This window comes from Chanodichthys erythropterus, chromosome 8 (genome assembly GCF_024489055.1).
Source record: "Chanodichthys erythropterus isolate Z2021 chromosome 8, ASM2448905v1, whole genome shotgun sequence".
Taxonomy (NCBI): domain Eukaryota; kingdom Metazoa; phylum Chordata; class Actinopteri; order Cypriniformes; family Xenocyprididae; genus Chanodichthys; species Chanodichthys erythropterus.
The window spans coordinates 25,760,082-25,777,514 of NC_090228.1; the positions used below are offsets into that span (position 1 = coordinate 25,760,082).

At 36.3% G+C, this 17,433-nt stretch overlaps 1 protein-coding gene across 2 annotated transcripts in view; it reads left to right on the forward strand.

Moving 5' to 3' along the window:
• zmp:0000001020 (NACHT, LRR and PYD domains-containing protein 12) overlaps positions 1-17,433 on the forward strand; it is a 29,551-nt gene that overhangs the window by 3,066 nt on the left and 9,052 nt on the right. The window contains exons 2-8 of one of the 2 annotated variants that reach the window (XM_067392400.1): positions 603-800; positions 2,744-2,842; positions 3,295-3,417; positions 5,923-6,021; positions 6,412-7,785; positions 9,347-9,520; positions 12,293-12,466. In XM_067392400.1, the coding sequence (XP_067248501.1) occupies positions 616-800; positions 2,744-2,842; positions 3,295-3,417; positions 5,923-6,021; positions 6,412-7,785; positions 9,347-9,520; positions 12,293-12,466 (2,228 nt within the window). In that variant the 5' untranslated portion in view covers positions 603-615. Of the gene's footprint in view, positions 1-602; positions 801-2,743; positions 2,843-3,294; positions 3,418-5,922; positions 7,786-9,346; positions 9,521-12,292; positions 12,467-17,433 lie in introns of both variants that reach the window. The other variant, XM_067392399.1, reaches the window with a different exon arrangement.

A 17,433-nucleotide genomic window follows, 5' to 3' on the forward strand; every position in this document is an offset into this window, starting at 1 on the left:
CAGACATAAACACTGAAGCTCTGCAACGAAAATAGCGTAGCAGGGGGACAGATGAATTTGTTGAATGAAGTTATTTTTGTTTTGTTTTTGTGCATAAAAAGTATTTTCATCTCTTCTTAAAATTATGTTTGAACCACTGTAGTCACATCATTGGTTTTAACAATGTCTTTAGTACCTTTCTGGACCTAAAAAAGGTGCATTGCCGCGAAAGTCTTAAGGGTTTGGGACGACATGAGGGATAATGAAAGAAATTTCATTTTTGGGCGAACTAACCCTTTAATTGGAATCTGATAGAATTTTCCATCTTTATTTTTTAGCCTAAAGTTGCCTAGTAGCCTATGCTGGTTATATAATTTTAATACGTTTTAATTTTGTTTTTTACTATTATCATATAGCATATTGAATTATTCTTTTTTGCAATCAATATTATTTAACCTCCTGAAGACATTCTGCTGTTGTAAACAAAATTCTAATGAAAAAACTTCAACTAAGGCATCAGTATCATAAAATGTTTATTGATGTGGTCAAGAAAACTTGCAAAAACTTGATTAATTTGAAAAGACGTAGTGATTAGTTGTTTGTGTTTTTATCTGTAAATTCAGAACCGAAATCTTTATGGAGACACACAAGAATGCCACTTCTAAAATGAGCCACTATAAGGAGAGAGAGGAGGGGGATGTTGTTCACTACCAGAACCAGAGAGCAGAATCTCCAGAGCCCAGCGGTGTGTCTATGAAGAGTGACGGATCTATGCGTCATCCCCCTGATCTCAGTGATGGAACAGTGAACATTGACTCTGTGTGAGTACAAACATGTACAGTAGTTGGTTATTGAACTCCTGCAGTGAAACAAGAAAGAGAGATATTATTTAAAAAAGAGAAATCAGAGAAGAAAAAGTGAACTCTAACCCCAGGTGAGACAATAACCAGTACTTGAGACAAGAGACAAAATTATATCATAAACTTTGCGATAAAGAGAGAGAATCTAGGCAGTCTGGCAAAAAAGTGAATTTTGCTCTAAAATTTCTCGACGTGATTCACGTTATATAAAAGTCAATTTACAGCTGTCCGAACTAATTCTGATATGCTTTCGCAATCTAATTTAACAAGAGGAATCGGGTAGGGGTGTCCTTTGTCTTCACTACTTTTTGCATTGGCAGTGGAGCCCCTAACCAAGAATTATCTCTGCCCAATTATTGAGAAAAAATCATCTGGCAATAAAAAATTATATAAATAAAAGTGTTATTATGCCAATGATTTTAGTTGCTGAAAAAATGTCCTTAAAGGGTTAGTTCATCCAAAAATTAAAATTCTGTCATTAATTACTCACCCTCATGTTGTTCCACCATGTAAGACATTCGTTCATCTTCAGAAACACAAATTAAGATAATTTTGATGAAATCCGATGGCTCAGTGAGGCCTCCATTGACAGCAAGTTAATCTACACTTTCAAATGCCCAGAAAGCTACTAAAGACATATTTAAAACAGTTCATGTGAGTACAGTGGTTCAACCTTAATGTTATGAAGCAACGAGAATACTTTTTGTGCACCAAAACAACAAAATAACGTCTTTTTTCAACAATATCTAGTGATGGGCGATTTCAAAACACTGCTTCATGAAGCTTCGAAGCTTTACAAATCTTTTTTTTTCGAATCAGTGGTTCGGAGCGTGCATCAAACTGCCAATGTCACGTGAACCACTGAAATTTTGAAACACTTATGATGTAACAAAACCTAGTTGATTTTCTTAGTTGATTATTTTTTCCAGGCACATTTTACCAATTACAAACCACATTAATCTTAATAACTACTATTAATTGTGTATTTCATTCAAAATCATAATTTATAAGTGATATATAATTGTTCATGAAGGCTGGAAATAAAAAACGCCTTATATTCAGGTGTGCATAATTATTAGGCAGGTTTTCTTTTATACAGGCAAAATGAGACAAAAAAAGAGAGATTTAATTCAGATTGAAAAGTCAAAAATTATTAAATGCTCATGAGAACAAAGCAATACTATGCAATACTAAAAACTGCAAAGTTAAGCAAACGCTCATTGGGTCAGCAGGGTCAGACAAAAACAGGTGGAGAAGAAAAGATGCATGTTAACTGCAAAAGAATTAAGAATTAAATTGAAGAATTAAGTGTGAAACCATCAGAAACATTTTAGTCTCCAGTGCCACCATTTTCCAGAACTGCAACCTACCTGGAGTCTCCAGAAGTGCAAGATGTCAGGATCTCAGAGACTTAGGTTAGCTAAAGAATCCTAAAAATGACCCGCTCTTAATAAGAATCACAAGCTGAAGTGTTGTAAAAAAAACAAAACAAAAAACAAAACATGAATGCTGTTTTTTAATAGGCTTTAGTCAGTCTTGCAGAAATGGAAAAAAAAGATCTTCCAAAACTTACTGCCAGATTCCGGAAGATAAGTTCTTCAAATTTTCTTTTTTGTTCTTTTTTAACTTTCTATTCTAGAAAATGTTACATACTGTTAACAAAATTACTTAGTTTAAACTTCCATTTGATCCAAGATTTATTTAATTAGGGGACAAATCAACTTAGCCACTTTGCAACGGAGGGTAAATTTGTTAACTTTGTTTACTCTAGCTACCTTGTGTTTTCTGACTTTAAACTCTTTTAATAAATCTAACTGCACATGGATCTACTTCACAGCCTGCTCCTTTGCGTGCATGAATGCCATTTTGTTACAATTATATGAAAAATCTAAAATTTCTCTCAGTACCAGACAAAAAAGTTCAGTATCCAGCTGCGTGTCTATGAAGAGTGATGGATCTATGCGTCATCCCCCTGATCTCAGTGATGAGACCTTTAACACCAGGTGAGATGATAATCTGTATTATTGAAGCTTAAATTTCAATAATGTTTTAAATTGCAGTTTAATAACAATTCGGTAGCATTAAAATATTTTATCCAGTTCTTTTTGCTTGAAGATTGGATTCATCATGCTGCTTTGTTCTGGAAATTCTTGTTCTGGGTTTAGAATTGGAATAGTTGCACACGTGCTTCAGAAGCTGAGGTGTTCCCCATAGCATCGATGTCAGACACAGCATCTTGTTCCCTTCTCAGGGAACCATGGTTACAGTTTTAGGGGGGTAAAGTAAGAAAAGAAAGAAAGAAAGTTTTAAATTCTGAAAAGTATGTACTCATACAGTAGTATAGTGATTTCTTACATGTGAAAAGATCAAGAAAAATTTTTTCTCAATTCATGAACCCTTTAAACACTGGCAATAAAGAGAGATACTCTTAGCAATGTGGGGTGTTTTTTTTCAGTATCAGACCAAAGGAAAGTGAGACAGCATCATGTTCAGTATCCGGCTGTGTGTCTATGAAGAGTGACGGATCAATGCGTCATCCCCCTGATCTCAGTGATGGAACAGTGAACATTGACTCTGTGTGAGTACAAACATGTACAGTAGTTGGTTATTGAACTCCTGCAGTGAAACAAGAGAGAGAGAGATATTTTTTAAAAAAGCCCAAAACACCCGTTAACCTCGTAATTGCAAACAACAACATTAATTGATGTGTATATTTAATACCAGTAAATAAAACAGAACATTAATAGGCCTATTGTAGTTCCATTAAGTTTTAATGGTATTCAGAACAGAACAAGAATGAAAAAGAAGCTATAAAATTATATATTAAACTATAAAATAAAACATAAATTAGATAGTCATAGTGGCATTCATTATATACGACATAGGTCAAGCCAAAATGATTTTTTTTAGGCTAAAGCGAAACTGATGGGCTCTTCTCTCTCATTTGGTAAGAATCCAAATATGTTTCTATATTTGCATGTAACATTTTGGTTGCTAAATTATTACTCATTTTGTTAACAAGGCTTTGTACTTTACTTGTGTTCCAATATCTACAAACAGCATCCTTCACATGAGCAAAAATGTATTTGGTTAGGTGCCGGGCACGCTGATTTTACAGCGGACCATTTCATTTGAGCAGTGTAACAATGTCACAATGTCAACAGTGTCACAATCACTTGGATTTTATAAAATAAAGATATAAAGAAAACAAATACAATGCGTTAGAGTGAAACCGCTAAAAACTATAGCATTACACATTTTTTTCCTTTTGCTAGTCTGTTAATTATTAAAATGAAATATATGTTGTGTAGTCCTAGCCTATTTATTTTATTCCTTTTATATAGCCTACTTATTTTTATTGTTTTTCTTGGTTCACAGAAGCATTGCAGGTGTGTGATGTGACAATGTGTGAATCCCCATGTTTAAATGCTGCTAAATGTGGGCCGGATCTGGGCCACACTATGTTGCTGTCTGGGAAACACCCATCTATTGTAATTTAATTAAGTTGAATTTTTTTTCACGCTAACTCAAAACTTGCGTACATGTGCTGAGACCTGACATGTGATTTGATAGTAGCCACCGCTCATATCCATATTGGTAAATGCCACGTTTTGCATGGAAAAGACCGTACGCACCATTTTCTGTCATACAATCTTTTTATAAATGAGGCCCAGTGAGTTTGCCAAGGTCAAAGGGTCTAGAAGGTTCTAAGGGGTATATGGGAGCAATACACCGGTTCTGGTATTGAGGTGCCAGGTTATGGGGGGCTTTGTAAGCAAATAATCAGTCTGCTCTGCTTGATAAGTTTCAAGCTATTTTGTTGTTAAGCATCAAAATTCCCTCACAAGTAGATCCATATTTTTTTCTTCACTGTGTGAACTGCTCAGCATGATTTTTGTCACCATAACAGTGACTTGAAACTAAAAAAATATTTAAATTAATTATTTAAATTATCCTTCCTCTTTCCTTTAGTGATTCTGCTTGTTAAAACAGGTGTTATCACTAACGGTCAATCATCATTTGTATAGTCAGTTTGTTTTATTTCATTAACAATGCTTCAGTGTTACTTTTATTCTCTGATGCATGCATCCATTTGTATACTGAATAGTGTTTATTTAACACTATTATTCACTGTATTCTGTATTACTATATATAACATAGTATTACTTGGACAGTTGGGGGCTTCTGTAAACTGCTGCAGTAAAGAGATTGAATCAATAACAGAATGAAGCCAGAGCGATGAACTGAATTACAGTATTTTATATAATTAAAATATTCATTTCCTTTTTAAAATCAACATCCTTTACCAAATGACATATAAAGGCACATTATTCATTTTAGTGCATGTTGGGTATCAATCATAACAAATGTGTCTGCTCGACACCACTACAGAGCACTCTAACTTAAATATTAGCCAGTTCAGAGTGCTTCATTATCATTATTTAGTTAGTAAGGAGATCAATGTGTCAAGGGTAACATCATTTGTAATATTATTGTAATGATGTCTGTTGTTGGTGTTGATGTAACATATGGATGCAAAACAAATTTTATAAGGAATTCTGATAAATGATGTAAATCAACCCATGTTGTAAACATTGTTTAACAGTTTAAAACAAACAAACAAAGATGAAGAGACTTGTAACATAGTTTGTAGTATGTATGAACGGGAAGAAGGAGGCGGGAACCGGCGAACATTCAACATAACTTTAAACATAATAAAACATAAAGTAAATGCCAGGCCTGGTCCTCTCATCCTTCACTGTCGTTGCTCCCGTTTTATGCTTCCGGAGTTCCTCCGTGAGAGATTCGAGACCAGTGCAACACGCAGCTGAAGCTCATTATCACTCGCATCACCGGCCTCGCGCCGTTCCCTCACGGCTCTCGCCCGCTCTGCTCGTCACAAGACTCAAATGATTTTTACTAACTGTTATTTAAGGAATAAAGCTTGCTGACCTGTATTAACCTGGTTTATTGTGTTTCAGCTGGTATTGAAAATGACACACACAGCTTTACTAGAATATTTAGTAGCTGCCCACTCTTTCATTCAATCTTTGTGTTGTTCTTGTTTCTGCTGTGTGCACAGAGATGATCAGTCTAAAAATCTGCAGCAGATTTCTCACCAACCAGTTGATGATGAACTACAGAGAGTCAAAGACCTACACAAAACCAGCATGAAGAATAAGTATGAGAGCTTATTTGAGCCAGTCAAACTACAAGATAATCAAACCCTCTTGAACAGGATCTACACACAGCTATACATCACAGAGGGAGAGAGTGAATGGGTGAATGATGAACATGAGGTTTTACACATTGAGAAAACACATAGAAAACAAAATTCACAAGACACTCCAATCTACTGTAATGACATCTTTAAACCCTCAACTGAACCAGGATGTGAGAAGAAAGACAAAATAAAGGTTGTTCTTACAAAAGGCATTGCTGGAATCGGAAAAACCGTCTCTGTGCAGAAGTTCATTCTGGACTGGGCTGAGGGAAAAGCCAATCAAGATGTAGATTTCATGTTTGTACTTCCATTTAGAGAGCTAAACTTGATTCAAGATGATCTGTACAGTCTTCACAGACTTCTGCTGGACTTTCATCCTAAACTTCAAGATCTGGACTCAAGGATTTATAAGGAGTGCAAAGTTGTGTTCATTTTTGATGGTCTGGATGAAAGCAGAATTACACTAATGTTTTCAGACTGTGAGAGAGTTACTGATGTGACTGATACTTCATCAGTGGGTGTGTTAATGTCAAACCTAATTAAAGGAAAGCTGCTTCCCTCTGCTCTCATCTGGATCACCACCAGACCAGCAGCAGCCAATCAGATCCCCTCTAAGTACATCAACCGTGTAACAGAAATTCAGGGATTTGATGAGCCTCAGAAGGAGGAATATTTTACTAAAAGAATCGGTGATGAAGATCAAGCTAGCAGAATCATCTCCTACGTTAGAAGTGCAAGAAGCCTCCACATCATGTGTCACATACCAGTCTTCTGTTGTATTTCAGCCACTGTGCTTGAAAAAATCCTGAAAGAAGATGCAGAAATCCCTCAAACTCTGACTGAAATGTACATCCACTTCCTGCTCATTCAGATGAACATGAAGAATCAGAAGTATGAGGATAGAGATACAGAAAAACTTCTGCAGTCCAACAGAGAAGTGATTGTGAAGCTTGCTGAACTGGCTTTCAAACAGCTGATGAAGGGCAATGTCATGTTCTATGACGAGGATCTGAGAGAGTGTTGCATAGACATCACTGACGCATTGTATTCTGGGATTTGCACTGAGATCTTTAAAGAGGAGTCTGTGCTTCAGCACAGAAAAGTCTACTGCTTCATACATCTGAGCTTTCAGGAGTTTCTAGCTGCTTTCTATGTGTTTTACTCCCATCTGATGAAGAACATGGAACCATTGCAGATGTTTCTGTGTGAAGAATATGAACATTTTGAAAATAAACGAGACAAGTCTAAGAGGAACACTTTGTGTGAGCTACTAACTTCCGCTGCCGACAAAACTCTTAAGAGTAAAAATGGACACCTGGATCTTTTTCTGCGGTTCCTGCTGGGCATCTCATTGGAGACCAATCAGAAACTCTTACAGGATTTACTGAAACACACAGAGAACAGCTCAGAAACTATCAGAGAAACTGCACACTACATTAAAGACAAAATCAATTGTTATAATCTCTCAGCTGATAGATCCATCAGTTTGTTCCTCTGTTTGCTGGAAGTGAATGATCAGACTCTGTGCAGAGAGATTCAGGACTTCGTAAAATCAGACAAACACTCAGACAAAAAACTCTCTCCTGTTCACTGCTCAGCAATAGCCTACATGATTCAGATGTCAGAGGAGCTGCTGGATGAGTTTGAGCCTATAAAATATAACACATCATATGAGGGGAGATGGAGACTGATACCAGCTGTGATGAACTGCCGAAAAGCTCTGTGAGTATAAATTCATATCATCACTAGGGGTGGGACAATATGGCTATTTCACTATTCAGTTCAATAAATGATATATAGGCTCAAAATATATAACATGGAATCAATATAACAGCTGAAAAACAGAGTATAACAGAAATTTTTTTAGCAAAATACAAATGAAATGCATTATATTGGTTCTGTACGGTTTTATGATAGACATTTCTTACGAATAAAATGAGCCCAAAAACAACATAATCCATTGCGCCAATCACAAGTTATTACATATGAGTGATGTAACACATTTGGCTAAAAACACATCTCTTGTCTTTCCGGGATGCAATGTGTTATCCAATGTTCCCAGAACCATCCATACTTGTTTTCCAGTGTGGAATAGGTATAATTTTAAATCTTAAAAACTGATGATAAACTTTGATAAACTCTTAAGGTGTGCTGAGTAGTCCCTATAAACACCAGTGTACCGCCCGCTGGCACCACATAGTAACGGAAAAAATTAATCATATTTTTCAAAACTAACTGCCTTGATCAACAAAAAATAAATGTCATTTGAACGCTTAGAGTCTGAACTTTACAATGCATGTAGTCAATTTGGTTAACTCCTAAGTAGTGCTGAGTTACTTGCTAAAAAAATTCCTAATTTACTTAAAGCTCAAAAAGAGTTCAAAATTTACAAAAAAATATATAATGAGAATGTACAACATGAATCCATTTTCCAAACCGGGTTTTTGTTTTACCCTGAATCATTATGGTACACTTATAATAAGTGTTTATATTCAGAAGTAGCTCTGGCTACAATGTTCTTTCACAAGGCACATGCAGTTCTGTTTAGATTTCATTTGGCATTTTTTCATTTGGCATTTTTGGCATTTTTGCTCAAAACTCCATGAAACATGCACATCATTTAAAGAAGATTCTTGCGATTAAATTTAGTCCAAAATCAACATAATCCCTTGCGAAGATCACAAGATATTCCTTATGGAAAGTAAACTTATGTTTACTTTATACTATTATCAAAAAATTTGATCCAGATGTAGATCACATGTTGGAGAGCTTCATTAAAAAAGATTCCTTATTTCCTTCCTGAATTATTGCATGTCAAATAAGAAAGATATGTAAAATTATAATAAAAATTGTATATATTTGTTTGTCTTTTATCAGCAGTTTCTCAGCAAGAGAATTTACAATTGTGATGTAATTTATGTTTTCTAAAAACTTTGAAAGTGTTCTATCAAATGATACATACCTTTTGACTCTCCTTGTTATAGTTTTGGAGTTACCAGTCTTTACTTTTGTGCATGTCACTTAGAGAAAAAAAACAACAACTCTAAACAATTCTAAAAATGCCTTCAGGTCTTAATATGCGCTTTATAAGTACTAATTAACCGCCAATATATTAGTAATATGCAAGCAGCTACTTACCAGTGAATATCTGTTCCCTAATCTAAAGTGTTACCAAAACTACATTTGTATGTTTTTACTTACATTTTTATCTGATTCATTATTATGCACAGAATACAGATAACATGATTTTATGTGTCCATCTCTATGTCATCCTCTGTTACAGACTTGCTGGATGTTGTCTCTCTGATCAGCACTGTGAAACTGTGTGTTCAGCTCTACAATCATCAAAGTCCCATCTGAGAGAGCTGGACATGAGTAACAATGACTTGCTGGTTAAGGGAGTGAGGCTGCTCTGTGCTGGACTGAAGAATTCACACTGTCAACTGAACATACTGAGGTTTGACTTACTCATTCACTACATTCAAACATGTGTATGAATAGGTGTTTTACAACTATAGCTAACAGATGCTTTCCCCTGTGTATATTATTCTGTGCTGTGCAAAATAAATTAAAGTTTTTTTTCGTTTCCACTTTATTTCGGTGGTCCACTTTAGACATTCTACTTGCTACAGTAGTTAATCAACCAAAATACCTATTACTGGCACATGTAACGCCACCACAGTGTTAAATACAACTCAGTGACATGTGACACCACCAGGTGACGCAAAGGGACAGTTTGCAACATTGCATATAGGTTGCTGTGACATTTTTTAATTTTAAATGAAGCTAAAATAATTAAAGGTCCCGTTTTCCCGTTTTTTTTTTTTTTTTTAAGCTTTGATTGTGTTTATAGTGTGCAATATAACATGTGTTCATGTTTCGCGTGTAAAAAAACACAGTATTTTTCACATAATTTACTTATCTGTATACCGCTGTTTCCACTGTCATAAAAACGGGCTGATGACTTCCTTGTTCTATGAAGTCCCTCCTTCAGAAATACGTAACGAGTTCTGATTGTGCCAGCAGTTCCTGTGTTGTGATTCGACAACTCTGAGCGCACCCAGAGCCATAGAGAGAGCGCATCTTGCCCGGAAAAGTCACGCCTCTTACCATAACGTGGAGGCTCAGTGTTATTGTAAACATGTCTTTAATTTTACCCTATCAATTTGAGCCGGAATCAGACCCGGTGATTGGACTACGGGATGAAAATAACAGCGTTTCGACGACATGGCGACAAACACACTCAACAAACGCAACTCTTGTGTATTCCTGTGGGCGGAGGTTAATCAAAAAAGTGACGTCTTAGTGACGTCTGAGTTTTAGTGACGTCATTAAAGAAGGAAGTAGAGGGATGTAGTCCAAACTGGCCGTTCGATGTAGGCGACTTCTGTTAAATAAAATATCTCGCTTGGCATTGAACTTTGAGCTTTAAAATTTTACTGATTTTATTTATACTCTAACAACAACATTACACACAAACTAAAGTTTGAAACATGGGATCACGAAGAACGGGACCTTTAAATAAATTACTGGTGATAATAATAAAAATAATAATAATATAACATTTAATCTTGGCTAATTATTTATCATACAAATGCTTAATGTTCCAGCTATTTGACTATTGTTACAGTGATGACAGACAAAACTATATTTAACAATTCACTGATGCATTTCAACAAGTCAGGGATGCACATTGAAACATGCAGGAAAGCAAAGTGTCCAACTATAAATTAAGAAATTGTTGAACATTTTTTATTAAATTGTTTCTTTATAAATAAATTAAGAAACTGCAGATCACTTTTTGTTATTGTTCCTTTGTAAATGAATTAAGAAACTGTTGCTCACTTTTTATTAAAATATTTCTTTGTAGCCTACTACTTAAAATGTGAGAACATTGTAGGCTGTTAATTTGATCTTATTTGAAAAACAAAGAAATTTAAAAAATAGTCTAATTTATAGCTTGTATTTTATTTTATTTTTGGTTGGGCCTGGGCAAAAGTGAGCGGGCACTTTCACGTAAACTAATGGACTCACTCAATATTCAGGACATTTCAATATTATTTTCTTTGAGCCTTTTGAAAAATAAACCGTAGAACACTATAACCATGACTTTGGAACATTGGCCCTCTTCCCTTAGTACCCCCCTATTGCAGAAAACGAGATACAGGGGGTGGAGACTGGTAGGTTTAGGGATATGTAAAGTGGGAGGAGTTGGATCCAGATCCAGGCGGTGAAGATGGGTAGGTTTTGGGCCGTGCCAGACCGGGCTCAGCTGGAAACATAACTGGAACTGTTTCTTACCATTCTAAGAACTGTTTGGACTGATGGTGGAAAAGCCGCTCTTGTCACTATGCATAGCGTGGCCATACCACCTGCCATGACTGGGGCAACTCAGTCTCCACTTGATATCCTCATTCAAAATTTGTATTTTATAACAAGTTTCTGATTACTAACCTTAAGTGTCCGATGCCAGAAGTGAAAACAATTTTTCAATTTCCAACCCCAGTCTTTTTTGTGGTGTGCAGTTCAGATGATTCTGAAACTGGGTTTAATGACAGCAGCAGTACTTCATTTTATACTTAAGCTGCACTTGTGGCTCACTCTAAATATATGAATTTAATAATAATAATAATACATTTTTAATAATTCGGGTGCCAGGCATAATTAGATCCACCAAAAGAATGTAAATTAATTTAACCCAGGATAACTCAAACCACCAGATACACAAAATGTAAAGTAATGAAGCTCATTCACAACAAAAAACATCCCCCACAAAAGATTCAATGTCAAATTGTAATTTTCAAATATCAAAATAGGGGTGAAAAAATTCACACAGAAGATCAATGCAAAATCACAAATCAAGCAAAGCCTTTTGATGTATGTTGTGTGCCAAGAATAATTATTAATAATTTGTTTCTTAACAAAATATCAAAAAAGGAAATATTTGCCAAATAATATTTTTCAATAGTCAAAAGCATTAAAAAATACATAGTTCAAAATCATCACAGCCCGCCTTGATATGTCACTATTACCCCTTGCTACTCTTTCAACTTCCCCTTTTATTCACTTATTTCTGCTCATGATCCTCCATATCAGTTTTTGTCTTTCTCCTGTTTCGCTGGATAGCTGTTTGATATAAAAAACAAAAAAAAACAAAAAAAAAAACAGAATGCACAGAATACAGAAACTATCCATCTCCTAATCTTTAAACTGTCACCCTCTGTTGTAGACTTGCTGGATGTCGTCTATCTGATCGGCACTGTGAAAATTTGTCATCAGCTCTACAATCATCAAACTCCTGTCTGAGAGAGCTGGACCTGAGCAACAATGTACTACAGTATTCAGGAGTGAAGCTACTCTGTGATGGACTGGAAAGTTCACACTGTCAACTAAACATACTGAGGTTTGACCTTCCCATTTATTATATATATATATATATATATTTCACATATACCACATATTTATATATATATTAGGGCTGACAATCGATTAAAAATTTTAATCTAATTAATTACATACTCTGTGATTAATTAATCTAAATTAATCGCATACATAATTTTGCTTAATTTTAATAAAGTGATAACCTGAAGAAAGCCTGCAGTATTTTTATTGGAATATAAAAAATAATCTTAACATTGACAAAGCATGTAACACAAAGGCTACTCATTTTCATAAATACACGCGGTGAAATAAAAAGATATAAAATGATATAAAAACAATGTCTATATGTCTATAATATTGTGAGAGAAAAAAATCTTAATGTTATGACATTTGTTTGTGATGTTATGTTGTATTTATTGTGCATTAGCCACTTATAATATGCTGGGACGGTCAGTTGAGCAACAAGATCGCAGCACATCTCAATTCTCAAATGATGCGTTCTGTGTCCTCGCATCCTCGTTCTTTCAAGGTCGCCTGGCAAAACCGGTCTCCACGAGAACGCAAGTCCGTTCTCTGCGTTCTTGGAATTGAGAAACAGCCGTCATAAGTTGTTGTCATGATTCATTAAAATGAATCTGTTCAAATGGGTCATTAGGTCGCGAATTGGACATTAGCGGACGTTGACGCGTTGCGTGCATATCGCAAAAGATTTGTCAACACAGAAAACACTTCACCACTGTATAGGACTTTCTTTTTGTTTACTGAAAGTGTGGTTTATGTCAGCTGCATGTGCAGGGCGCCTGTCAGAGAAGATGAGGTGACGTTCTTTTGAGCACTATTATTCACACCCAGCGATTATTCAGGAAAAACAATGGTTTTACGAACTTTTTGCATTGTGTCAGTTGATTTAGATTATTATGTGTGAGGTAGAGAGAGTGCAAAGACGGTGCTTACTTTGAAGAAGAAGAGAGCTCGCGCGCACGAGGGAGGAGCTCTGCTCGTTCTGTCCGTCAGCGCAGCAGTCGTCTCCCTCCTTCATTTTACAGTAGAATGGTGGCTAGAACGGCTCCAGGTTCAAAGGTCAATACGGAATGGATTAATCTGCATTATTTTTTTTAACGCGTTATTTTTTCTCATATTAATTAATTGAAATTAACACGTTATTTTGACAGCCCTAATATATATATATATATATATATATAATATATATATATATATATATATATATATATATATATATATATATACACAACCCCAATTTCAGAAGAGTTGGGACATTTTGTAAAATGCAAAAAAAATTAAGAATCTGTGATTTGTTAATTCTCTCTAAACTCTAATTAACTTGCAAAAGTACAAAGAAAAGATCTCCAATGTTTTCACTGAACAACATTATTGTATTTTGTAAGTATAAACAAATTTTGATTTTGATGGCTGCAACACACTTCAGAAAAGTTGGGACAGAGCCATGTTTACCACTGTGTCACATCACCTTTCCTTTTAATGAAAGTTTTTTAATCATTGGGAATTGAGGATACAAATTGTTGCAGTTTTGCAAGTGGAAATTTTACCCAATCTCATCTGATACAGACATCTGCCCAACAGTCTGTGATCATCATTGTCTGATATTCCTTTTCATGATGGACCATACATTTTCAGTAAGAGTCAGATCTGGACTGCAGACAGGCAGTCAGGTACTTCCACTTTACGTTGTAGAGTGTCTAAAAACCACTCTGATGTATCACATGCAGAATGAGGCCTAACATTGTCCTGCTACCTAGGAAAGATGTCATCTTGATGGCAGTTTATTTCTTTGTACAATCCAAATATATCCCTCCACATCAATGGTACCTTCACACAAATGCAAGTCACCCATGCCATTTGCACTGATGCACCTCCATACAGTACCATGACAGATGTTTTCTTTTGCGCCTGTCACAAATGAAAGTCTGGATGGTCCCTTTCGTCTTAGGACTGAGGACTCAGCATGTTTTTGGAAAAACATGGCACACATTTCCACCATCTGACCATATGAGATGAAATCGGGCCCAGAGAACTCATAGAATCGATGTATAGCTTTCTCCTTGCATAACAGAGATTCAAGTTTCTTGATGCAGCACCATTCAGACTGTAATAATCTTATTTCAAAGCGAAAACAAGAAACATAATCTTGTTTTTGGTTTGAAATAAGATTATTTTGCTTGTTTTAAGGAAACATTCTCTTAATTTTAACATTTCTTCTGAAAACAAGACAATTTTTACTTGTCTAGAAAATATTTCTTGATTTAAGAATGTTTTTAGATATTTGGACTAGAAACAAGACAAAAACTCTAAGAAATGCATTTTCTGCAGTGCAGGACAGGTAGCTGGTTTTACACATCATCATACCCTCCTGTACAGACCACCACCACACAGCTGATGCCTGGCACAGGCAGGTTTAATACACTAGAGCCACACCTCCATTGCCTATATGGCATCCAGAGCTTGGTGGAACAACAGGGCTGGTGGTACCACAGCTGTAGGTTTTCACGCAGGTCAAGCTTTCCCTTTGCACCAACCCTAAAAAGTGCTTCCAACACCCACTTCTGGTCCTTCTGTGGCATTTTCTGTGGCCACAGTAGTGGGCGATCTGCAGGGTCTTCTGCCTAAGATGAGATCTGCTGATATTATCAAAAGCACTGATTTAAATAAAAGCTAAAAGAGCAATAAATGACGAAGGCATGTTTATATTTTGAATGACATTTTACTGGGCTCCTCACAACAGTAAACTTTTTTTGATGCGTTGTGATCTTTGAGCTGAAGGAAGGAAGAAGGAAGAAGAGGGCTGGATGAAAGGCCAGTGAGGTTTGGGGGATAGAGGAGGATGAGGATCAGAGGGTGGGCATGAAGTTACAGCTATATCCTGCTAGAGAACAATGAGTCGTAAAAGTTCCCTCTAAAGGAACAACTCCTTATTGACTCATTCACCTTCAGAGGGTGTGAAATCTTCAGACTTCAAAAATCACTCATCACAAGATCACAGCAGTTTCTTTACTGAAAAACTCTGATGTGAAGATGATGCTGAGCTAGAAGTCTTCTGAAAACCCCCAAGCTTGTGCCAGGCTGTGGCTTTGTCTTTCCATTCACCAAAGATCCTCTTAATCCATCTCATTCTTTTCCATAATGACAACATCAGCAAAGATCAATGGGGGCCTGCACAAATTGCATCAGACAGCCCAAGAGCTACACTTCAGGCTCTACAGGCCTCAGTTAACATGTTAAATGAATGTACAAGAAAAAGACAGGACACGAATGGCATGTTTGGAAGGGTTTCCAGGAGAAAGCATATGCTCTCTAGTCATAAATAGCATGTCTGCTTATCAGTCTGTCATCCCTGAACATACAATATGCAATGCAATAAATACAAAAGGGGGAGAAAAATAATTCTTTATCATTTACCTGTCACATTTGTAACTGAGACAAGATGATTTCCCTTAATGACATAAAAACAGGATTACCGTGCTGGGATGAGCGGAAACATGCATGCATTTCCTTGACTTTCTTCATAATGTATTTGTAACTTGTTGTTGCAATCCTTGTGAGGCTTGCAAGATGTTCATTGCTGAGATGGTTTCTCTGTTTCCTCTTTATAGTGTTCATGGTTGAGAATGTTGACTCACAAGTGTATGTGCTCACAAAGAAGGACATCACTTTTTGTGATGTTTAAGTGGCTTCAAAGTGGGAAAATCTTCTTCAGACACCAAACTCCAGAAGTGACAGTTATTTTATTCTGAAATGCTCTGACAGCATTCAGCATGTTGCTTGGAAGATTATCTCTTCCTTGAAGCTGCAAGTTGATATTGTTCAGGTGACAGGTGATGTCAGTAGGAAAGCCAGCTGTGTGATCCAGCATGGTTCTTACAGCTCTGGCTCTCATTTTCCTTTTTCTGTCCAGGAAAGTGCAAATCTCAGGGAGGAGGTTCAGAAACCATTCAAGCACTTTTCCACAGGACAACCATCTCACTTCACTGTGCATTAGTAAATCACTATAATCTGTGTCATAGTCCTCGATGAACTGTCGGAATTGTCTGTGGTTCAGCGCTCTGGAGACAATGAAGTTTACCACACAAACAACTGTTTTCATGAGATCAACAAGCCTCTTCTCCTTTCCTCGCATGCTAGGGGCACTATCCGTGCACACACTTGCTAGACCTGACCAACCATTTTTTTCATCAAAAAATGCCAGAAGTGCATTCAGAATGTCCTCACTTCTCATTTGGCCAACAAGTGGAAGTAAGCAGATCATTTCTTCTCAGAAATACTCTTCTTTTGGGAACCTCACCCAAACACACAACTGAGCAACATCTATGACATTGGTGATTTCATCCACCGCAATGCTGAAACATGGTGCTGCTGACACATCTGCACAGCTGGTCACTCACATATTTGCCAATGTTTTCATTATGGTACAATCGGATAATTATAAACCTTTAATTTGCTTTACAATTGCGTCCTTGTCATGTGTTGCTGTTCATCTGTGGTTTTATTTTCCAAATTTTAAGACCTGTCAAGCACTAGAGGATTTTTTATTATGCCCTGATTTGGAAAACCATGGAATTCAATAGGGGTTCCTAATTGTTTCATATGACTGTACATACTAACAAATAAGACTGTAGAAATAAGATACAATGAGAACTAAATACAGGTAATGAAAACAAGAAACAGCAAGCCAAAATAATAATTAACAAAAGCCTAGGAACACTAAACACTAGAGAATTGTGACAAGATAGCTGCCTGAATCATAATAAAGCACTGTTTTCCAGAGGAGAATTGGCCCCCCGACTAAGCCTGGTTTCTCCCAAGGTTTTTTTTTTTCCATTTTAACACCTGTTTGCCACCTGTTTACCACCTGATGTCACCTGTTGGAGTTTGGGTTCCTTGCTGCTGTTGCCTTTGGCTTGCTTAGTTGGGGACACTTGACATTTGATATTCAACAGTGTTTTGATCTTCCTG